This window comes from Petaurus breviceps, unplaced genomic scaffold (assembly GCF_028583685.1).
Source record: "Petaurus breviceps papuanus isolate PSGF00001 unplaced genomic scaffold, PetGlider_PUasm1.0 90895, whole genome shotgun sequence".
NCBI classification, from domain to species: Eukaryota; Metazoa; Chordata; class Mammalia; order Diprotodontia; family Petauridae; genus Petaurus; species Petaurus breviceps.
Genome location: NW_027187372.1, coordinates 21,420,219 through 21,445,089, shown reverse-complemented (window position 1 = coordinate 21,445,089; position 24,871 = coordinate 21,420,219). Strand labels below are relative to the sequence as shown.

The 24,871-nt window shown below is 36.7% G+C and overlaps 1 protein-coding gene across 2 annotated transcripts in view; it reads right to left on the bottom strand.

Annotated features, from left to right (window-relative positions):
- CRB1 (crumbs cell polarity complex component 1) overlaps positions 1-13,670 on the bottom strand; it is a 278,153-nt gene extending 264,483 nt beyond the window's left edge. For both annotated transcript variants that reach the window (XM_069074480.1, XM_069074481.1), the window contains exon 1: positions 13,425-13,670. In XM_069074480.1, the coding sequence (XP_068930581.1) occupies positions 13,425-13,494 (70 nt within the window). In that variant the 5' untranslated portion in view covers positions 13,495-13,670. The remainder of the gene's footprint in view (positions 1-13,424) is intronic.
- Between the last annotated feature and the right edge of the window lie 11,201 nt (positions 13,671-24,871).

Sequence of the window (24,871 nt, the reverse complement as noted above, 5' to 3'; positions counted from 1 at the left end):
GCTGAAATATGTTCCTTCTCTGCTCATCCTTATTTTTGCCACATTCATGCTAAATGGCTAGTCAGTTATAGCTCTATTCCCTTATTAGATGTCAGGTACTATCTTATATTAATAATGATAACTAGCATTTATATAGCACTTTAAAGTTTTGTAAATCACTTTACAAATATCTGGGAGGGAGGGAGGTGCTATTATGATTCCACTTTACAGATTAGGATATTGAGGCAAACTGATGTTAAATGACTTGCCCAGGGTCATGTAGCTAGTGAGTGTCTGCGGTGGGATTTGAACTCAGATCTTCCTGACTCCAAGTTCAACACTCTAACCATTTCCCCCTTAGTGGCCTCATAGGTCTGCAATATCATCAATATGGGAACTTCTTTAATGATGAAGATCACAAAGCACTTATGCCTCATCCTACACAATTCCTATCCATATTAGCCTATAAATTTGTCACAGATAATCTACTCAACATGCTAAAGACATTCTTCATGCTCTCTTTACATCAAATGGATATCAATAGAATACAAAAGTCATTCATTGGTTGTCTCTAACTCCAACTATATGGCCAGCCCACCTTTTCCAGTAATGCCTCCTTTTTTATTTTTTTGGAGGGCAATTGGGGTTAAGTAACTTTCCCAAGGTCACATGGCTAGTTTTTATTTTTATGTGGGTGTTAAGTGTCTGAGGATGAAACCGAACTTGGGTCCTCCTGACTCTGGGCCGGCACTTTACTCACGTGCCACCTAGCCACCCCAGTAATGCCTCCTTTTGATAATGTCCTTCATGTCACTACTCTCATGCAGTTATTCATTACTAATATAGTATATTAGCAATGATCATACTCAGCATGCACCTTTCCCTCGCCCTTTGGATGACCCTCAATTTTAATTCTTTGGAGACCAATATTTCATGAATCCCAACGATAAAATAAAGGAGTCATTGCCAATTGAGATATGGAGTCATTTCTAGATTATATTCTATATAAAGTATAACATTTTGTGAACATTAGAGAAATCTATCACCTACTTATATAACTATACTGCTATAGTCCTTCTTGTGCAGTGACTTAGGAATACTATTCCAATTCAATACAATTCAAATTCCAAAACTATTATGCAATTCAACAACTCATGTACATACTTGTATATACATGTATATTATAGTATATAGCATGCTATTCTTCTTATTATTATTATTAAATTTTATTTTTAATTTATGGAATAAAACAAGCATTTCCATAACATAGTAAAATAAAAAAAAATGATTGCACATGAAACTGCAAATCTACTAGGCACAATTTGTTCCTTTCAAATATGCAACAAAATTATTATGTAAATTTCTTTTTTTTCTTCCTCCCTGCCCTAGGGATGGCTCATTGGACACCAATGGGGGTGTGTGTATATACGCATATATGTATGTGTATATATGTGTGTATGTATACAAAATACATATATAACTATTCTATACATACTTCTACTTATCAGTTCTTCCTCTGGATGCAGATAGTATCTTTCTTCATATGTCCTTTAAAGTTAATTTGGATATTTATAATAGTCAAAATAAGTTATTTCTTAAATCATTCTTAAAACAATATTGTTACTGTATACAGTGTTCTCTTGATTTTGGTCTCCATAATTTTGTGCAAATCTTTCCATGTTTTTCCAAAATCGTTGAACTCATCATTTCTTATAGCACCATAGGATTCCATCACAATCATATACCACAACTTGTTCAGTCATTCCCCAATTGATGGGCATCTTTGCAATTTCCAGTTCTTTGCCACCACACAGAGAGCTGCTATAAACATTTTGAAACATATAGGTTCTTTTCCTTTTTCCCTAATTATCTTCAAAAATAGACCAAGTAGTGGTACTGCTGGGCCAAAGGGTATAGGAAGTTTAATAACTCTTTTGGCACAATTCTAGATTGCTCTCCAAAATGGTTGGATCAGTTCACAATTCCACCAATGATGAATTAGTGTCCCAATTTTTCCATATCTCCCAATCATTCATTTTTAAATGATAGCAACGGATTGTTGGTTTTCATTCTTGTTTTTAATATTTCTTTAATTTCTTATGGAATTCCAGACTGAAGTTTAAGAAAGATTTTTATGGAATGAATTTCTCTTTCAATTACCATAAAAATAAGAAGTAAATTAAGAAATTTTGAAAGTCAAAACTTAAATCCAAGAATAGTTATTATATAGATGATTTTTTAAAAATGCAATGTTTTAATTAAAATGACCACTTCCAAGTCTATGTAATAGCTGACTTTGTAGTCAGGAAGGTCTAGGCTCAAGTGCTACTTCTGATACTTATGAGGTTGTGACCATGGGAAAGTCACTTAACTCTTCATTGTCCCCAAACAACTCCCTTGCACTAGAAGTTACACATGAGTTGTTGAATTGCATAATTGGAAGGAATTTCCACTCTGGGAATTCCCCACAATAGTGAAATCACAGGTTTGATTTCCTCCTATCTAACCCCCCCCAAGACACACACACACACACACACACACACACACACAAACAAACCACCTTCCAAATTGACTAAACAACTCTCATATTTTAAAAATTACCTATGTTAGCTTGGAATTTCAATGACCTTCTCCAGTAGTTGTAACACTGAACAACGGGCAAATTTGTTCAACTCCATTTGAAAATAGAGAGATGAAGACAGTCCTTAGGATGATGCTCTGCCCTGGTAACCTCTCTTACCTCATCATCTCTACTCCAAGAGTTTTTACAAACAGAAAGGACTTCTATTCTCACAGCAACACTGCCTGGAAGCTATGTGCCAAGTCTCATCATCTTTACTTTATAGAATGAGAAGCTTGGGCCTAGGGAGATTTCCTTAGAAATCAATGGTGAAACAGTGAGTCAGACTGAGAATTGCTGACTTTCTGTCCCCCTCCTCCATCTCCTGGATCTGTAGAAGCTGCTTTTGTGCACATAGAGCAGCAAGATTTGGTGAAATCATTAGGAATGAATTGTGGGAAAATAACAACAACAATGCCTGCCCTTCAGAATAACCTGCTTTAGATTAGGTAAAAGAAAAATGGAAACGATTCCCATTCTATAGCCAAGGGACCAACAGGTAACCTTAGAAAAATGTAGACTGTGGCTGATGACTGATGAGATAATTATTTTATTTATAAAGAAGCAAAGGAGTTTTTCTTTTTTCCCTCACAGCAATAATCGTGTAGGCGCTGAATAACATATTGAAGCAAAAACACTTCATCTACAGAAGAAATTCTAAAGATTTATATGTTTTTACATGTGTAGAATTTAAATAAGCAGAGGGATAATTGCTCTTCAATGATGGCCACCAACCTTTTCTGATACAAGTTCATGCATTTCATGAGCATTGACAATTAAACTATAATGATTTCAAAGTTACCTTGCATTCTTTGATTTTGTTTACATATCAGACTGACTGAACAAGTAGGTCCCCTTTCAAAGAACTGTATTTAGACTGTTCCATTATTGCAAACAAAAGAGGGAGCTTTGCCTGTTGATCACTTGATCTCATCTGATCTCAGAAGCTAAGAAGGGGCTAATTTGGTTAGTATTTGAAAGAGACACCACTAGGGAATAGCATGTGCTATACATTATGACTATCACTAACTTTTAAAGTAGAGGATTATAAAGATTCTATGGGAATCTTTGGGTTGATAGTTTGATTTCATCTTAGACAAGAGAGTAGTATTTTATCATGACAGACTAGAATGTCAGACTGAATCTCAGAAAATGAAATTTAATAGGCTCTAGATATCAATTTTGCAAGTAAAAGATGTGAAAGGGGTGTTCCAATAGCAGACCCTCTGAACATTTTCTGAGGGTTTTAGTGGAATTAATATTTAATATGAGTCAGTAGTCTGATATTGCACCCAATAAAGCCAATTTGATTTTAGGCTACATCATGAGAGGAAGTGCCTTTCCTAGAATTCTTAGCTTGGGGAGTTTTGATACTTAATAAGGATTTGAAAAACTGTCTAATCCTCCATTTTCTTGATCACATCATTAAGGAGATGATAGTATAGCTGAACTCTAACCTCATCAGATTCTAGTTGGACTCATGCTCAGTTCTAGATACACTGTTCTACAAAAGACATTACTAAACTGAAAAGTGTCTAGGAGAGAACCAAAAGGGAGAAGAACCTTGAAATCAAGTCCATATGATGATCTACCGAAGTAATTAGATATGTGTGAAAGTCTAGGGAAGATGCTTCTGGGTCATGTGCATAAGATGGAGGACTAGAGATTCTCACAAACTCTCAAAACTCCCCAACATAATAGTTATGCAGAAAGGTAGAGAGTAATTGTAGTTGTCTCTGTAGGACAAGACACCAAAAGTCCAATGAGGCAACAGCCTGATGAATTAACAGAAAAGAAGGCTAATCTTTAATCCCCAATGCACTCAATCTGCACCCTCTCCAGCCCTCATGCACTGGTCAAGCAGCACAGCACAATACAGTATAACTCATGGGCTTGTGTGCTGGCATCTACTCATCCATTTGGCTACTCCTGCTGTTGCCACCTGTTTTTACTTATGCCATTCTGTGGTAAAAAAAAAAAAAAAACAGCAGACCTCAACCTTCTCCCTCCTTGTGGTCAGGAGGTGGAGGTATCAGAAAGAGGAAGCATATTATATGCTCAGCCTATGTTGGCAGTGTACTGCAGCAGAACTAAACCAGAGAGGTAAAGAACCAAGTGAACTAAAGCAGAGTGCCAGCATATATGTAGGGCTACATAAGGCCTGAAGGGAAGGGGACTGTCATCCATCTGTGGTCACTTTTGTCTTCCCAGAAATCACTTGACAGTGGGAATAATAAATTTCCAACATGAGTGAAGTTTGAGACCATTTTGAGATCTTTTGGAGAGGTGTCATCAAAAAGGGAATCAGAAAGTGGAGGATAAGGAAATATAAGAGGAAAAATTTATATTATCAAATATCTCAGCTGGAAGAAATACCTACAGAAGAACAGACTTAGGGAAGATATGATGGCTGCCTTAAATTATTTGAAAGCTATCATGTGAAACACCAGCCAGTGTGTAGTGATAGAATTGAAGGGAGAACTTGGAGCAGCTTGTAAAAATTGTAAGGGGGCAGATTAAATCTTGATGTGAGAAAATTCCCCAATAATCGGGCTCTACAAAAATGAAACGGCTACCTTATATGGCAGTGGGTTCCCCTTCACTAGAGGTATTCAAGAAAAATCTGTTGATCACACATTGGGTTATTGTTCACATATGGATTGTACCAGGTAGCCTTTGAGGTCTCTTCCAGCCTTGAGATTTCTCAATGTCAATAAATCTTAGAACACTGGCTGTGTATCCATAGCAACATGAAATTTAAAAAATTATTCCAAAAACGTTTTTTGGTAATTCAAAGGCTAAATTACAATAAAAACTGTTAATGTTTTCAGTGAACATTTTGTAAATGTATTATTAACTAATGGATGTTATCCACCTATATATACTCTTTCAAAGCAGCAATGGATTTATTTATATATAGCTTCTGTGTGGGCATCAATACCTCCTTTCTTTCTGGGCTGGCCTGCCCAACCCAACTTGCCTTCATGATGGTGGAACTGGATTCCCTGGGAAGGGTTGACACTAGGCAGCTACTATTCAAACTCTTTCTGAACCTTAAGTGCAACTCAATCATGGGGGATATATATTCCCATTGCTTATGACTGTGGCTCATGAGCCCCACCCCCAGTATACAAAATAAGTCATCATGATACCTTTAACTATTGAATATAAAACACTTACTAAACAGTAAAGCACATGCAAGAATAATTGTAGCACCATCATCTTTCAAGATAAAACAAAAGCAGTAACAATTTTTTTAATTGCAGTCCATCCAATAAACCTGCATCACACTTTCTTACCAATACAGTGTCTAGGGTGGAAAGTGGATATGCAGTTTCAGAAACCTAACAGGAGGTATATAAGTAAGGAAAACACATATGTTCAGGACATTTTACAACTCTAGCCTTTAGGCCTTGATGTCAGGTGCAATCTGCATGACATGAAACCTCTTCTCTTCTACCTGCTTCCCTTCTTGTTCTCACTACTTTCCTGATAGGCAAAATCAGTCTGCTTCTATTCTCAGACAAATTAGGTAGTGATAAACTCTTTTTTTTTTGCCTTTTAGGAGGGCAATTGGGGTTAAGTAACTTGCCCAAGGTTACACGGCTAGTGTTTTGTGTGTGTGTGTGTGCTAAGTGTCTGAGGTCAGAACCGAACTCAGGTCCTCCTGACTCCAGGGCTGGCGCTTTACTCACTGCGCCACCTAGCCGCCCCTGTGACAAACTCTTTTAACTTCCAATCACCCCTAAGAGGGTGCCAATATGGTGTTTCACTATTATAGTGAAAAGTAGTTCTATTAAGTCAGAGAACTATAAAACTCAGAATTGGTTCTCTGGGAAATGCAGACAAGCCTAGTAAATCCTTGATAGAACACAATGTTGAATTATTTAACCAAGTTCATGTCTATAGTTACATCAAAACAAGTTCAAGTCTATTTCCTCTTCTTTCACTTCTCAAACCATGGGACAACAAAAGCAACCAGGTAGCTTTGAAGGTTTTCACCTCATTCAGATTGTAAATGGTACTAAAGAGAAATAGCTCAGCTGCAGCAGTTTAACTCTCTTCCAAACAGCAAGCTCCCAGGCCATGGTGTCATGGAACCATCTCTAACTGGTTTGTGAAAGCCAATTCTTAAATTTTCAATATAAACATTTATGCCTCAGAAATCAGCAATGCTACAAATCAGGACTTGATGTATGGTTTTGTTGATAGTCTAGACTTAAGTGTTAATGATGCAGATTAAATTTAAATGTGGATGCATACTTCCCCCCCTCCCCCCAGAAAGCCCAGTTGTTAAACATTTACTAACATATCTCAGTATTGCTCAATAAACATTGCTTGAGGTCAGTAAGAATGCAGTAGAAGACTTGGGGAATGATATAACCATTTTGGAGAACTACTGACTGTAAACTGATAACAAAAATAATCAGCATTTATATAGTGCTTTAAAATTTGCCAAATATATCCATTCTTTTATTTGAACCTTACAAAGCTCCTACTCTTAACCTTTTCTTCAGTCAATCCATAAAGCTGGGCTTCTCTTCCAAACAGCAGGCTCCAAGTCAATCCCTGCTGTCTTCCTGTCATCTGACTGCTCCTGCTAGCTTTTTCTTAATACTTTGCCTGCTGCCTTATCTGTTTTTCTCCTGCAAGATTCTTCACTGCCTTTGATAACACAAATCAGAGTCCTCTTATGATCAGTGACTCATCTTTCTCTTATGAGCTCATGAAATCCAACTTTCTGGAAGTAATGAAGCCAAAAATCCTTATTTAATCCTCCCATTATCTCCAAATAGTTATTTTGAGAGGGAAACTAGGTGGGGCAGTGGACTTGCAGAATGCTGGACTTGCAATTAGGAAGACTGAGTTTGAATCCTACCTTAGTCATTTACTAGTTGCATGACCATAGGCAAATCATCATCTGTCTCAGCCCCAATTTCTCTTCTGGAAAATGGGTACAACACTAATACCTACCTCACAATGGTCTTAAAAGGATCAAATGAGATAATACAAGATTCACAAATCTTGAAGGCTATATAAATGCTAACTCTGATCATGTACCACTTTGTAAGTTTTAACAATTCAAAACCTGAAAACAGTTAAATGCAAATGAGGTACCACAATGCCCTCTAGCCTCATTTTTCTTTCCTCAAACAGGTCATCTCCAGTCTGTTCATCTTAGAGTAGTTCTCTATCTCGTCCTAATAATGTGACCTCACATTTTATCAGAAAAATGTTTCCTTACACATAGATTATCAGTTTTGCATGCAAAAAAAAATTTCTATCCCTTTCAGTAGCCAAACTATTCATAATTTAAAGAGACTGTACTTTACATCCTTCCAAAGTTGATTCCATTGTTTTCTTTACCATAAATTTTCTGCCCCCAAACTTTATTTTCTGACCCTTTCATTATCCTAACTGCTTTTATAATAAGAACTACAGCAGAACTTTCCTATAATGCTATTGCTATAGAGAAGAATTTAAAATAGGAAAGATTCTTTTAGATCCTACTCAAGAGAATTTAGATGCCAAGGTATCAAAAGGAGCTCATGATTTTCTTCAAAACTCAAAATGCCAAGCCTTTCTTAATCCTTCCAAACTTCTAGTCCTTTCTTCTCTCAAAAATTACGCTGTATTTATTTTGGATGCAATTATGTAAGTTCATGTTGTCTTCCCCAAGTTCATTAAGCTGCTGGAGTGCAGTAAGTGCTTCACTTTTGTCTCTCTAACCACAGTTCCTATCATAATTCCTGGCATATAGTAGATAGTAATAAGTGCTGGTTAATGGATTGACTGATAAAGCAATGTTGTCTATCAATCAAAACTACAGCATGGACTTCAAAGATATTCTGAAATTAAATGTCTAGTGTAATTTTCTCTCAATCTAAATGTACTAAAGATTCTTCTACCATTAGTTATGAAAAATAACTGGAGAATTTGCTAGTTGGGTAAAATTTTGGGAAAATAATGTAGGATCACAGGATTTATAGCTGAAAAGGACTTTGCAGATTATATAGTCCAGAGGTTCTTAAACTTTTTATATCATGAATCCCTTTTCAAAATGTTTTTAAATGCATAAAATGAAATGCATATTACAAAGGAAAGTGATTATATTGAAATACAGTTGTCAAAAAAGAAATTTTTTAAAAAGCATGCTATAGTCTCCAAGTTAAGAACTTCCAGATTTAAGGTCCAACATTTCACCATATAAATGATAAAAATGAGTCTCAGAGAGGTTAAGTAGCTTGCTCAATGTCACACAGCTAATAAGAGTCAGAATTTGAACTGTCTTATGACTACAAATTCATTACTTTTCCCACTATGCTATTTGACTACAAACACATGTGCATGCATGTCTACATACACATACATATTTATGTGGCAAAAAAAATCAGCAAGAAATGTATTTATAGCAAAATGATTTTCTAAGGTACCAACGCTGGATTGCTTTGCCCCTATAGTCCCTGTGATCTGGGGATGTGGCCTGGGAAAGTAAGGCAGAAGGCACTTATCTTTGGGCATTTTCTTGGTGGCATAGCTACAATCACTGTATTTCCACAATGAGCTAGAAAATTAGTAAAATTCTCTTCTCCAAAACTGAGGAAACTTGTACTCTAAAGTGCAGGAAGCAAGAATCTGAAAATTCAATTAGTAAGTAACAATACAATCAACAAATGGCAGGTGTGACCAGACAATAGTTTGAAAAATATCTGAGAATCACAGCAGCCTTACAAGCTCAAGATGAGTCAACAGCATGACTTGGCAGCCAAAGAAGTTAACATAAACCTAGCCTGCATAATATGCATTGATAGAGGAATAGTGTCCAAAAAAAGCAATGGTCCCACTGTACTCTACCTGACTCATACCATATCTGAAGTACCGCATTCAGTTTTGAAAAATATGATTTTCTGAAAGACACTGACAAATTGAAGCATGTCGAAATGAACATGAAAGATGATGAAATACTAGCAACTGAGCCATATTAAGATTAGTCAAAGGAACCATGGAATATTTAGCCCAAAAAAGAGAAAACAGGAGAAGCTGATTGCTCTATTTAAATATCTGAAGGACTCTCCTATAGAAGAGTCCTCAGTAGATCTATTCTTCTTAGTGTTGGAGGATCTAACTCTGAAGCAAAGGGTTGTGATCAACAAGCGTTTATTAAGTGCTTATTATGTTCCAACCACTGTACTTGTGCTAGAATTACCAATATGAACAAAAAGAAAGACAGTTCCTGCCTTCGATGAGTTTATATTCTAATGGTAAAGACAACCGGTAAAACATAAAAGGGAGCTAATGTGGAGTGGGGATGGTGGAGGAGAGAAGAAAATGTGAGAGAGTAATGAAGGAGTGAGCACTGCTGGCTTGATCACCTCCTCAAAATTGAGGTGCCAGGGGGAATTCACCAATCAGAGGAGAGGAGAACCACTGGGGTAGCGGGATCTTCCTGGGTGAAAAGATTGATGGAAAAATCCAGAGTCAAAAGCAGTGCCATGAGAAGAGTGGAGTGAAGCTTTAGAGCACCAGATTTAGGCTCAAAGTAAAGAGCACCTAGAGTTATCCCAAAGAGTAATGGACTGCTTCAGTGGGTCATCTATTTCCGCCTCATTGGAGGTCTATGAGAGAGCCTGGAAGATCAAATATCAGGGATGTTGCAGAGAAGATTCTCTCCAGGCAAAGGTTGGTTAGCCTAGATGAACTCTGAGGTTCCTTCCAACTCTGTGCTTCTGTGAAATACTTGTCAGAAGCTTTTTATATGCTTAGTACTATTCTAGTTGCTGTGGGAGATGAAAGAATTATAAAATGGAGTCCCTGCCCTCAAAAATTCATAATTTAATTGGAGACACAGTACATACACATGTAAGACTTAGTAATATGTTTAATAACAATATGAACATTGTCAAAAGGTTGTATTTGGTTAAATGCATCTGGATACTTACAAAATAAAATGATATGAATTTGTTCTGGGTTATATTCTCATTTTGTGATCAAGTACTGTTTTTAGAATCAATTATTCAGTCAGTCAACAAAATACATTAAATATCATGTGTGCAAGACATTGTACTAGGCACTCTGTGCAATATCTAAGACTGTATTAAGTGTAATCTAATAGGGGAGAAATACACAAAATGTGGGCCTTAAAATATTTATAAATTAAATGTCATAAGTGCCATATGAATTATACAAACTCTTCCAGAAATCTCTTGTTCATAATAGATGCTTAATGTTTGTTGAATTGAATGAAACAATATTTTTTACTGGGTGTAATAGAGTAAGGAACTGTAGCTGAGGTGACATTTGAGCTGGTCCTGGAAGGGAAGGTATGGTTTTGATAGGAGATAAAGGGCATTTCAGACAGAGGGAATGACATCAGCAAAATTGAAGAGGTACAAAAAAGCACAATCTGCATTCAGGGAGTGGCAAGAAGTCCATAATAATTGGAAAATAAGCTTTATGTAGGGTTGTAATGAGTGAGAAGGATAAAAAGGAGGATTGGGGCCAGATCATGGAGGGTTCTAGAAGGCCCTACTTGAAAGCCTGGATCTCATTCAGTTGTCAATAATGAGTTAACATAGGTAAAGCTCTCTGTAAACCTCAAAGCTCCAAATAAATGCTGCTGCTACTAGTAAGAATGATAATCATGATGATATTAAAGGTTTCTGATCAGAGGAGTAACAGCAACAGTGTGTCAAGTCAACCAGCAGTTATTGTTTCCACAATGTGCTAGACACATATACCCTGGGTATAAAAAGATTCTCACTCTCTATGGCCACACATATGTAAGCCCAGTTCTTTAAAAACTTAACCTGATATAGATAGGTAGATAGGTAGATAGATAGATAGATAGATAGATAGATAGATAGATAGATAGATAGATAGATAGATAGATAGATAGATGATTGAGAGAGAGAGATAGGTATACATACAGATATAGATATATTCAAGGGAGATTCAATCATCCTATAAATTCCCAATTATTTAGTAATAAGTCTACAACTATGTGCTCACGGCTGAGCGAGGCACTGAGAAAGTTAATCCTGCATTTGTTGAGTGATAGGTTTACAGATTCAGGTGAGTGCTAAAATATATTTGCTTTAGATATTAAATACTCAAGAGTAGGACTCTATCATTTAGATGTTCAATATATGCGTAACATACTTTGCAAAATAGCATGCTGGACTTGGAGTCAGGAAGATTTTGCTTCACATCACATCTCTGACACTTAACTTGTTGGTGACCTTGAACAAGTCTTTTAACTTCTGTTTCTCATATTCCTTGTCTGTAAAATGGTGATAATGGTATTTATAGTGCCTACCTCAAAGGATTGTAATAAAGCTCAACTGAGATAATAATGTATGTAAAGCATTTTGCACACCTCAGGGCTCTAAATAAATCAGTCATTTTTATTAAATATAGACATATCCTTTTGCAAAATGAAAATGTCACCTGCTCATGAATACACTGTATACCGACTTGCCCTTTCATTTTGTAGTCTCCGCCTCCCTCCTTGCTCGTTCTGTCTTCCAGCTACCGTACTTCCCTCTGCCTCCTGTTGCTTGATGTCCATTTCAAGTTTGATGGGAAAGGCATAATCTATTACATCATAACTTTACAAAAGCAAGGTCGCTTTGATTTTTTTAGATCAGTGATTAAATATATTACAGCCAAAGATTTCGATGCTGATTTGGGGAGTTTGACTTGTTTACATCCTTTCCACCCAACCGGGGTTAGTTCTTATACATATATATTCTCTGTTTGGGTTCCATTTCTGATTTATGCTCCTCTGTAAACTGTACAAGCAACAATCTGACGGATGCAGCAACAGAAGGTGACCCAGATTATACCACATTGTACGCTAATGCCAAGTAGTCTTTTTCAATGGCAGCTGCTCTTTGCTTTGTCTTATTGATATTCAGATTCAACAGACACAAATCACATAGCCCTTTTGACAGACACACACTCTGCCTCTCTTCATTTTCAACATGTTCAGCAGCGCCTGGCTTCCATAAACTCACAGCTGAGGCCACTTGTCCTCCTCCAATTCTACTTAAAGCCATGCATGCACCTGATAATTATCTAGGAAATCCAAGGCTGACCAAAACATTTTCTTTGTTTATATTTAAAGAAGTTTATTGAAATGAGTGAGTCTCTTAGCTTCCAGAACCCAAATCACAAATAATGAATATGAGAAACCAATTGTGTAATTAGTGAAAGCTTTTTGAATGCAAATGATCATTTAATCAATTAGGAGCATTGGGAATATTACCTTGATTTTGGCAATTGAATTTCTGGTGTGGGTGTGGGTGTGTGGGTGTGTGTGGGTGTTTTTTCAAAGTTCATTAGAAGTAGTTGAGAGAAAATCAGGTAATAGGAAATTAAAGGAAACATGTCATCTAAAATATCTTTGCATTTGAGCAAATACGCTTTAACATGCAGAATGTATCATTGGGAAAATGCGAGTAATTATTGATTATTTTGGTATGGTTCTCTCAAAGACCCTCCACCCCACCCCCCTTCCAGAAGCCTTTGCTGTGATCATTTGCATAGCTTAATAAATACTGTAAATCATAAAATCAAAGCCTAAAATGCTTTTGTGTTCCAGTATCACTAATATTTTGGACACAATCCTTTAATTGTCATGCACGTGCTAAGACCAGAGCGCTCCCAATTATATGGTATGCCAAAACTCTCAGACCAAATCCTTTTTGGCTTCCTTGTCAAATACAAGCCGGTCCTACACCTCCCCACATTACCCGACAGCCAGCAAGAAGTATCCACCTAGCCATGGCAGGGACCAGAACGTCAATAAATGGAGTAAGCTTACTTTTTACATGGAGGAGCAGCAACAGATTGAGGTAGAAGATGAGAAGAGAGTTAATTCTTGAAAGAGCCATAGTCGCTTACAGAGGACATCCTCCGATGAGTTGCCACTGTGGTCTAGCGTCTGAGCTGATTCTGACAGTGCCCTCTTCCCCTCACAGACTAGGAAATCAGCTACTTGGTGCCCTCTCTGCCCCTGCCCCTCCACAGCCTGTTCCCTGAAAACGTACAGACTTTGATTCAAAAGGCAGTTGTGCTTGTTAGGATCTTACTACTGAAAGGTTTGGGCAATTTTTCAAACCTGGTGCAGAGTTTTTGTTGGCTGGACTGGATTCATTCTCCTGGTTTTTCATTATAACTCGGTTCTGCTAAATAATTTCTCACTAGAATGACTCACAGTAGGCCAGGGTCTCTTTTCTCTGTTAAGAGAGCATTTAATTCCTGATGACAGCCCTAACACTCCGAGGTGATGATCTAGCAGGCTTTAAAGGGCAAAGCTCAGGCTCCCAGAATGTTTGGTTTCATCTTTATCATGCCAGTCAGACTCAGTTGTACTTTTTCTTTTCAGGAACACCACTTAGACTGCCTAATCAAGTTAAGATCATGCACAGAGCCTATGCAGATAGGGAGAAAATACAACTGCTTAGTACAAAAGACAAACTGGCAGGTAATCTTGGAGGCATTCTCTTTTTCAATGGCAGGGACTCATCTTGTCCTATGCTGACAGTGTTTTTGGGCTCTGGGCACTTTAACATTTAATTCTTATGTGTAACTAGAAATGTTTTCACTGTTTTTTAGATTAAAAGGAATCAGGGAAAACACCCCTTTCCTATCAGATTTAAAATTTTACATTGAATTATCTTTGAGAACCTCATGAATAAAGCTCAAACTCAAATGGATTGACCAGGGATTTGTCTCTGGATAACAAATTTAAAGAGTAATGAATTTGGAGTTTATAGGTAACATCTGCAAGCCTTCATTTAAACCCTCTGCCTCCCTCTCCACTCCTGCACTCTTAGTACCATTCACCCTAGGCATGGTTTCAGTACTTACACCCAACACTCTAATGGCCTTCCTTTGGCATTTGTTTCTGGACAAGGATAGAACATTTACTGAATTAACAGTTAAATGAATCACAGAACTTCAGAACTAAAAGGGACTTCAGTGCAAACCATCTTCAAAAAAGAATCCTCAAGGAGCTGGCTAGGTGGCGCAATGAATAGAGCACTGGCCCCGGATTGAGGAGGACCTGAGTTCAAATATGACCTCAGACACTTAACACAAAAACTAGCCGTGTGACCTTGGGCAAGTCACTTGACGCCAATTGCCCTCCAAAAAGAAAAAGAATTCTCACTACTATATATCACACAAAACAACAAGCCTTCATTAAGCACCTACTGAGTGTTAGGAACTGTCTAAAGATAGTCCCTGCCCACAAGTGGCTTACATTCTAATGAGGGAAGGCAACACCCAAAAGGAATCTGAGAAGCTGGAGGGTGGCAGGCAGATAGAACTCACTTTTGGCATGCTGTTAAATTCCCAAAAGTCAGAAGCTCAGTAAGGAAGGACATGACAGTTCTGAAAGTGTAGGATGGCTGGCCTGAGCCCTTTTTCTACATGCAGGTTCTGGGAGGAACTCTTCAGTAGGAGAGAGAGAGGCCACAACTTGATATCAAAGTCTGGAGAATGAAGGATGACTGCTCTCAGACCCTTCTCAAAATAGAGGCACTGGGAGGAACTCACCTATGGGGGAAGGCTGCTGTTATGGAAGCAAGATACTGTAGAGTAAGGAGGCTCAAGGGCTGGGGGAAACTCCAGGGTGAGAATATAGCTAAGGAATGTTGCTGAAGTCTGCAAAAAGGGGGGAGGGGGCAAGTGTTCATTTAGTCTTGCCTTAAAGGAAGGTGGAATGCCATACTTGCCAACACAGTCTATTCCACTTTAGAATAGTTCTATTTTTAGGAAATTTGTCCACACACTAAGCCTAAATTTGTCTCTTTGTGATTTCTACTCATTACTCCTACCTCTGCCTTCAGAAACTAAGCAGCACAAGGATAATGCCTCTTCCACTGATAGTCCTTTAATTACTTGAATAGGGTTGTCATGATGTTCCTGTCTACCATGTTTCCCCGATAATAAGACCCATCCCAAAAATAAGCCCTCCCCTTACTGTGTAAGATTGCTCTAAATTAAGCCCTCCCCCAAAAATAAGCCCTATTGAGATTGCTGCTGTAGTGAAGGTGATCCCCTGCGCTACACGCTACATTATCGCGCCTCCCCCCCCCCGCCCCCCCGTGAAACGCACGACGCGCTCCGAGCTGCATCCAATCAGAGCTGCAGCAGTGAGCGCTTCATCCTGTTCTTCCCCAGTGATTTGCTTATTGAATAAAGGTACATTTTTTTGTTCACATTTACCTGTTTATTAAAATTGCTGTCAATGTTCATTAAAATAAGCCCTCCCCTGAAAATAAGCCCTCTGGTGTTTTTCTGTCCAAAAAAAAATTAATAAGACAGTGTCTTATTATCGGGGAAACACGGCACCACCACCCCAAGCCTGCTACTGAAAATGTTTTCTAAAAACTGATTCTTAGCATTCTATTCACTAAATAGATAGACTAAACTTTGGAATTTGCACTATTCAACCTGGATCTTATACAGGTTGTTGTTGCTGCTACTACTGCTGGGCTTGTAACATTCAAAAACTACAGCCCTTCCACAAATTTGGCACAAATTTTGTCAACAAGTCAGTCCAATGCCATGTTTTAAAAGAACAGCTGGATGTTGTCACAGACTCCAGGAAGACTATAAGAACTTAGCCCTGCAATGGCCCAGAACAGCAAGCCAGGCACAGATCACTGACCTGTGTTACTGCCCTTGAAACCCAACCATTCCAAAGCTGACCGTACTTCCTATGAGACAGAGGGAAACTCAGGGAAGCTGTGCAGAAATCTCACCACAGGATCATCCAACCATCAGACTGGTTATAAGGGTACCTACCTTTTAAATTCATATGAGCTTTTCAATGCTTAGTGAAAAGTCTCTGGCTTTTCCTACTTATACTCATGAAAACTTTAGCTATTTAAATATGCTCCCTCCTCCACCCCCAGCTGTAGTAAAGGCAACTGAAAGTCTTACATTACATCTTTCTTCTTAAAGGTAGCACAAAATTTCTTAGAAACACTCCAAGAGGCGGGCATTTCATCAGTGAGTCAAGGAAGAATAGAGGTAGGGTTGAGAAAGCAGCCAATCCCCTTTTGGTGTCCAGAGGCATCTGGTATGAAAAGAATAAACAAATGAATTTACAGAATAGTGGCAGGGGCCCCACGGGGTCATGAACTTTATTATTCCAAAGCCACATTCTCTAAATCATTGTGTCCCTCTCTATCTCTGAAGGAGCAAAGAAATTCTCGAAACTAAATTAATTTCAATTCACTTCTCTTTTGAAAAATTTAATACTTTCATTTCCTGATAATTTGACCAAAATTAGATCAAGTTATAAAGGCAGGCCTTACAGGTGCCCAAAGAAGTTATCAGAGATTCTGGAAAAACACTTGGGCCAAAGAAAAAATCTCACACACCTCATGATGTTTGAAATACTTGAAATGTAACAGATCCTCTATAGAGAGAGAACATTGTAAAGGAAGATGGAACTTTAAGGAACTTAATTGGTCTTCCCTTGCTTTGGGACTCTCCCCTCTCCAATAAATCCTATATTCACTTGCCAGAATAATCTTTCTAAGCAATATGTCTGACCATGTTACTCTCCGGCTTAAAAATAGTTTAATAGGCGCCCAATGCCTTTAGGATAAAATATAAACTTCACATTTAAGTCTCTCCAAAATCTTATTCTAATTCTTCATCCTCACCATCACCTCCAATCAGTCAACCAAGGAGCATTTGTTAGCACCTTTTCCATGACAAGAACCCTCCATCCCTCTCTGTTCTCCCAGTTCATCACCCCTGCTCTGGCCTTTCTTTGCCCTTTTCCCCTCTGTTAGCCTTAGCCTTATAATAAGCTAGATCAATATATCATTGTCCTCCACTTTTGAATCTTTCACCCCCTTCCCTTTCTGTTATTCATGCCCTGTCAGCCTTCCACCTTGGGCCCCCCTTTCTTTCTGATCACATCCTAGTTAAGGTCCATATAAGCTCTCCCCTGCCTGTTGCAATACCTTCCTAGCTGGTCTCCCTGCTTTCAGTATCTCCATTCCCCAGTATGTTCTCAACACACATGCCAGAATAATCTTCCTAGGGCATGGGTCTGGCCCTGTCACTTCCCTGATGGAGGATACCATAGAAACTCCTCAGGTTGGCATTTTAGACCCTCTGATTCCATTTCATCTTTCTACCTTACTTCACAGTATTCTATTTCACATATTCATGGCAACCATTCAGTATATTACTATACTCAACATTCAATCTCCCATTTTCTTGCTTTTGCATAGATTTGTCTCCCATGCTTGAAATACATTTTCTCTTCATATTCACTTCTCAGAATCTTAATCTTTGATCAGGTTGATTTGAACACTTCTATGATATCTTCTATGATCTTCTTATCCCACCTCAGTTAACTAGGGCCTTCCTCTTGCCTGAAATCTTTCATGTTATACTCTCCAAATTGAAAGTAAGCTCCTTGAGAACAGGGATTGTTTCGTCCAGGGGTTCTTAATCTTTTTTTTTTATATTATTTTTTTTGGAGGGGCAGTTGGGGTTAAGTGACTTGCCCAAGGTTACATGGCTAGTTTTTTTGTGTTAAGTGTCTGAGGCTGGATTTGAACTCAGGTCCTCCTGACTCCAGGGCCGATGCTTTATTCACTGTGCCACCTAGCCACCTCCGGTTCTTAATCTTTTTTTGTGCTTTGGACCCTTCTGGCAGTCCAGAGAAGCCTATTAACCCCTTCTCTGGACAATGTTTCTAAGTACACAAAATAAAATACAAAGCATTACAAAATGGGTGGGGGTGGGGGAAAGGGAAGGGAATAAACATTTATACAGCACAGCGTCAGGCACTGTGCTAAGCACTTTATAAATATTATCTCATTTGATTCTTATAACAACCCTGAAACGTAGTCCCTGTAATAACAAAATGTATCCTCATTTTGCAGTTAAGTAAACTGAAGCAGAGTAATTTGCTTAGGGTCACATAACTAGCAAATATCTGAAATCTGAACTCTGGTCTTTCTAACCCTGTCTGTCCCAGCTCTAGATCCACCATGCCACCTACCAAGGGAGGAAAATCAACTATGTTGAAATAAAGTTAACAGAATATATTACAGATACATGTATGTATGTGTGTATATATGTATAGAAATACATATGTATACACACATATTCAGGAACTCTGGTTTAATGTTTTGTACCACTATGTCTGGATCTTCCTAGCTCCAAAGACAGATACAAAGTATAGTGGATAAAACACTGGGCTGAGAGTCAGGAATACCTGAGTTACCCTGATCCCAAGTAAGCTACTTAAATCTCTATTTGTTTGTGTTCCCTCTACTGTAAAATGAGGCTGATCATAATAACAGCACCAACTTCCCAGGAAAAAATTATATAATATCTGTAAAGTACCTGACACATAGTAGGCCCTTAATAAATGTTTGTTTCCTTCCTTCCTAATGAACATAGTGGAATCATAAATTTAGAACTAGAGGATGCCACAGAAGTCATGCAGTCTAAAACCCTCATTTTACAAACAAGGAAACTGAGGCCTGGAGAGGATGAACAGCCCAAGGTCTCACAGTGAATAAAAGAGAAAGGATTCAAACATAGATCCTCTGACTCCAAATTCAGTATTTTTCCAGTATACCATGCTTCTCTTACTTAACAAATGCTCTTTTTAACTTAACAATTAAGCAGATTTAATTGAATTTAAGCTATTATCATGTTCTTTTTTTAAAAAAAATTTCCCTAGATGCCTAAAAAGGGAAGGGAAGAAGCATCAGTGATTGGAGGAAAAGGATGTTTAACTGGGAGGAAAAGAGCTTATTTTCTCAATTTTGCTTAAGGTCTATTCTACATATAACTAAATACTTTTGGTAACTAAGATACATACCAAAAAACCTTATTTTCCTGGACACCTACTTTCTTAAGAGCAGCAGCTCCAGGACCTGCCTGCTACAGACATGAGTTCCTTTCCTACAAGCTTCTGAGAAGAGGCAGAGCATTAAAGAAGACATGATCAGGAAATTGTAGAGGAGGACTCTTACATTGGAGAAGAGGTCAGAAGAGAAAGTCTCTCAGGTCCCTTCCAACTATGGAATTTTATGATTCTTTGATTTGGTAATAGATGTGATTTTTGTCTATTCACATTTAAGGCTATACTTTAGCCTAGAAAGTTTGTTGGTGTTGTTTTAAATTTGGACATATGTTATCATGTGGTTTCTAGCCAAGGAGATCTTGAAAAAGTATTATAAAAGTCCAAAGATCTTCCTATGAGATGGTGATAAAATGTCCCCATGCTGTCAATGTAAATTGACTGTCAATGTCTTCAGTTTTATGAGAACAATGACAATACAACTAATGCATACAATTTCTAGTCGCACCTGTTATAGTTGCCATGATAAAGGTCACAAAATCATAGATGCAGAACTTGTAGAGACCTTTGAGTTCATTGAACTCACACATCTCATTATATAGATGAAAAAAACTGAGTTCTGGAGAGGTGATGAGATATATACAGGGTCACATGGCTAGTAAGCACCCAAAGCAGCATTTGAACCCAGTTCTTCTTGTCCTCATATCTAGCACTCTACTCATTATATCACACTGCCTCTCCAAGTAGCTATGAATGAATTTTTAATGGAAAAATCCTGGACATAAAATATCTAGAATCTTTGGGACCTGAAAATTCTATTAATTTTTTTTCTTTCCTCACTCTCTACATATGTAAATGTAATATAAAATGTTTGTCAGAGTTTGAATAAAAGATTTTAATATGTGTAATGAGTACTATAAGTGAAGATTAAGCTTCTAGATAGTTGATAATTAGAGACGGAAAAAGTACAGAATGTTATCCAAAATATGAGCTCCAGTCAAATCTTTCCTTAAATGAATACTTTTTATTCCATAATAGCTATTTCTAATTTTTCATTTCTTTTCTGCTTATGGATCTTTTATATCTCTATGACAGTGCTTCTCATTTTCTCTCATTCTATCTTTCTCAGTCTTCAGTCTATTATCAATATCTGCCCCAATTCTATGAAAATGGAAACAAAACCAAGGTTTTTGTAAGCATCTGATGCTAAGAATTTTATGGCAAGAGGCTAGGGTAATTTTTAAAATGGAAAAAAAAAGTCAGTTAATTCAACATCTGTGGAAATATGTTCTTCATCAATTTTCAGTAAGATATAAAGTTGCATGTGGTCCAGGTTAGGGCCAAAGGTAAGGGGGAAAGGGTCTATAAGGGTCTCTCAGTTTGCGATCAACAGTTTTAGCATTTAGTCCCATAATTTTACATATAATGAAACTGAAGCTCAAAAAGAAGTTTATTACATGAATACATGGCCAGTTAATGAAGACTTCCTATCTATCTATTTCAAATTAGACATTCCAAGGTCCCAGGTTGCCTCCTCTCTCCATTACTAATTCCCCCATATTTCTATAGTCCATCCCTTTCTCCACTTACATAATTCCATTCCCTTGAATCACATGTTCCAGAACTAAACCTGAGGTTTCTACACCCTATTTTCAAGAAAGCCTCACAAAGTACCTCACAGTAACTAGGAAGCACTTTGTTATGAAATGACCATGGAACCCCACCCAAGCATCTGGAAATAAAGTTGTCTCCTTCAGTTCCCTAAATCAAGACCTTCCAGGACTGAAGCATCTTATGAGTGTAGACTAGCATCCATGAAAATCACAACTTGCAAGTCTCCACTGACATGTTTATAATTTTAAAAATCATTTTATTATTTACCAATCAGAAGACTCATTAATTCAAAGCAAAAGACATTTAATTTAAAAAAACATAGCAAGATAACGTCCAAGAAAAATTTGCCCCATGTATATAGGAGTTCAGTCTTGCATACCATCAATGAGGAAAAAGTGGGTAAATCCTTATGTGTGAGATCCTTATAGAGAACACACATGACCTTTTGTGACTCAGGTAACTCATTCCTCCGATGATACAAAGCTACCAGTATGTTTTTGGTGATATAATTGGGCTAGCTGCTCTCTGTGTCCAGCTGGTGACCTTTCCTGCTCTATTCTCTCTGCTGGATGCTTTGGCCACTGACCCATTCCACTCCTATTGGACATCTTTGTTGTTCCTGCTGCTCTCTGCTACCATCTGCTGATCCTGAGTGATGATGAAGCTTCAGAAGAAGGTCTCTGTCATCTCTTTAGCTTGATAGTCTCACAGACTATCCTTGGCTCTTTTGTGATGCAAATCATTTCCCTTTCCAACCTTTCTAGCCATCTGTACCTAGGTAGCTAGCTAGAGAAGTCCTAGACTAAAGTCTATCATTTGTAATGACTATTCTCACCTATCCTTTCATTATGGTTGGAAAACTTGTTTTAATTTTCATTTTAATCTGACCTGAGCAAATAATTACCAGGGATTCTGCTTAGTAAAACTGTTGAGACGCTAAGTTCTTTTCAACCCCTATAATGACCCTGGTTGCCATATAAATCAATTTGGGACAAATCCAAAAAAGCCAGATGGAACTATTACTACAGCTGACCAGAAATGCCTTCCCTACTTGCTACATTCCTGACTTTGACAAACATTCCTGAGAGCATCAAAATTGCTGATCTTCCTATATTTAATCATTTGTTACTGGTGTATTTAATTTAATACACCAATCTCTCCCCAAAAGCAAACACCATTTTTTCAACCACTGAAGTTTCCTATAAAACAAGATTTAGACAAAAACCATCAAACAGAAACTTCAATGGACAGCACGTACAATTTTAACTACTTTTTAAAAACCACTTTTTGTGGCTTACCACATCTTGACAAAAAAAGAAAAGAATCAACAATGGCCATTATATTTTACCTTAATTCTGTTGTCTTTTACTTCTGTATTCACTTACATTATTGTCATTATTGAGCATGTAGTTCTTTTGGTTCTGATTTCTTTGTTCTGCATTATTAACTCATGTGAATTCCTTTGTGTACCTCAGAATTCTTCATAGTCATCATTCCATACAAATATATAACATACCATGAGATTCATATTTCATTATATGTTCAACCATTTCCCAATACCTGAGCATATGATTTGTTTATGTCTTTTTGCTACCACAAACAGTATTGTTGTGAAGATTTTGGTACATATCTAGTCTTCCTAACATTGCCTTTTATCGATACAACTCTCTTAGTGGTATCAAAAGGAATGAAAAAGTAACTTTACTTGTATTAATTTAAATAGTTTTCCAGAATAGCTGGACAAAAAGTCAGATCCAACATTGGATTATTGTACCTTTATTCTCAATGTCTCTTCTATATTGATTATTTCCACTTTTTAAATTATCTACTAATTTGGTGATTATATGGTACATTTTTCTTGTCATTTGAGATTTGGGATATTTTTATGGTTATTGATAACTTACATTTCCTCTTTTGAAAACTGCTGTATCTTTTGGCCAATTATCTATTGGGCAATGGCTTAAAAATTTAGTCAATGACCTGGGTACAGATGTCAAACTTCTAAAGGAGGCATTAAATACAAAGATTTTTTTCACCAATTACATTGCTTGTTTTCTATTCTTGATACCTTGATTTTGTTCATAAAAAAAGCTTTTTAGTTTTATAGGATCAAATTGCTTATTTCTTCTTTTTATAGTATTTTGTTTTCTTATCTGGTCATGAATTTATTCTCTTCTTATAGCTATAAAATAAACAATATGTTATCCTGATTCAATTACATACATAAAACTTTTAACATTTAGAACACTTTTCCATTTGGAACTTATTGTTGTACATAGTATAAGTTTTTGGTCTCAACTTATTTTCCATCAAACTACTTTGCAGTTTTCTCAGCAGTACTTAAATTGAATATCTCTCTTAGCTGTTTATATTTGTGGATTTATCTTTTCCTTCTAACTCCTGATTATCTAGTTTATAATTGGACATAAGTTTCTGAAAAATCCCTTTTATGACCTCTCTATTTAGTTTGAATTTATCTTGACCTTTTAAAAATTATTTTGGCAATTTGTTTTCTCCTCTGTTTAAAAAGAAAATCAAATTAGCTAGATATTTATTAATGATGTTAGCATTTAAAAAACTTTTGGCTTATCAGTTCGGCATTTTTTTCATTCATCTGTGGCTTTTCTGGTTTTTAAAATTGCTTAACTCATTGATCCTTTTTTTTCTATCTTGTAGATATGCATTTTTAGAGGTTTACATTTTCCTCGGAGGATTGTATTAGCTGATTTCCATTGATTTTAATGTTATCCTGTTTTTAATCACCTTGGTTAAAGTAATTATTTTTTATCTAGGATTTTTTCTTTAACCACTCATTATTTAGAATGCCACTTTAGCCTACATTTAAGTGTACATTCCTATTTGTTATGTGTTATGTGATCTGTGAAATATGTAGTTAATATTTTTATCTTTTTACATTTGTTCATTATTTCTTTATGTCCAAAACCAGTATTTCCCCCCTAAATGTGCTTTGTGATGCTGTAAAATAAACATATTTTTAATACAAGTAGATAGTGATTAATACAGACAAGGAATTCCACAAAGTGGTCACATTATTTGAATTTGCACTATTCAAACATAATTATATGTGAAATATGGTAATTGGTTCTACCCTAATGGAGATATGCAATGCAAATATTTAAAAATAAATTTTTAACTTGTTTATTAACATAATATTACAGCAAAGTATAGAAGGTTATTTCTGCTTCAAGTTTATTACAAAGTAATGGAGCAGTTATTAATAATGAAATTTTAAAAATAAAAAAATACTGAATAGCATATCTAAAGATAAACCTATACTGACAATATGATTAAAATGTCATTGTCATCTAAAATTTTTTTAATTAAAATTTAAAAAATTTAATTCTTTTTTCCCTAAATCTTCATAATAAGCTGATATGTGAAGAGTACTTTTCTATGTCTTAGTCAATCTGCATGTTCACATTCTTACACAATGAATCAAGAGTAGTTTGGTAACTAGGGTATTATTTGAAATCAGTAATGCTTTAAATGTGATATTGTTGTCTTGACAATATTTTTAAACAGTTGGCTAAGATAACTTGAAAACCAGGCTTTGAAAACAGCTTTAGTCACCCATGCTTCCTTATATGACCTCCAAAACATTGGAAATGATAGATGGTTATAGATTCTCAGAGCACGAAGATCTTGAGACGATAAACAAGCATTGGTTTTAATTTTGAATGCCTTTCTATATTACCTTGCAATGAAAATGTTAGAAGATCCTTAGAGATTTTAAGTCCAAGTTGAGGGTTTTTTTTTTAATTTCTTAGATATATGAGTTC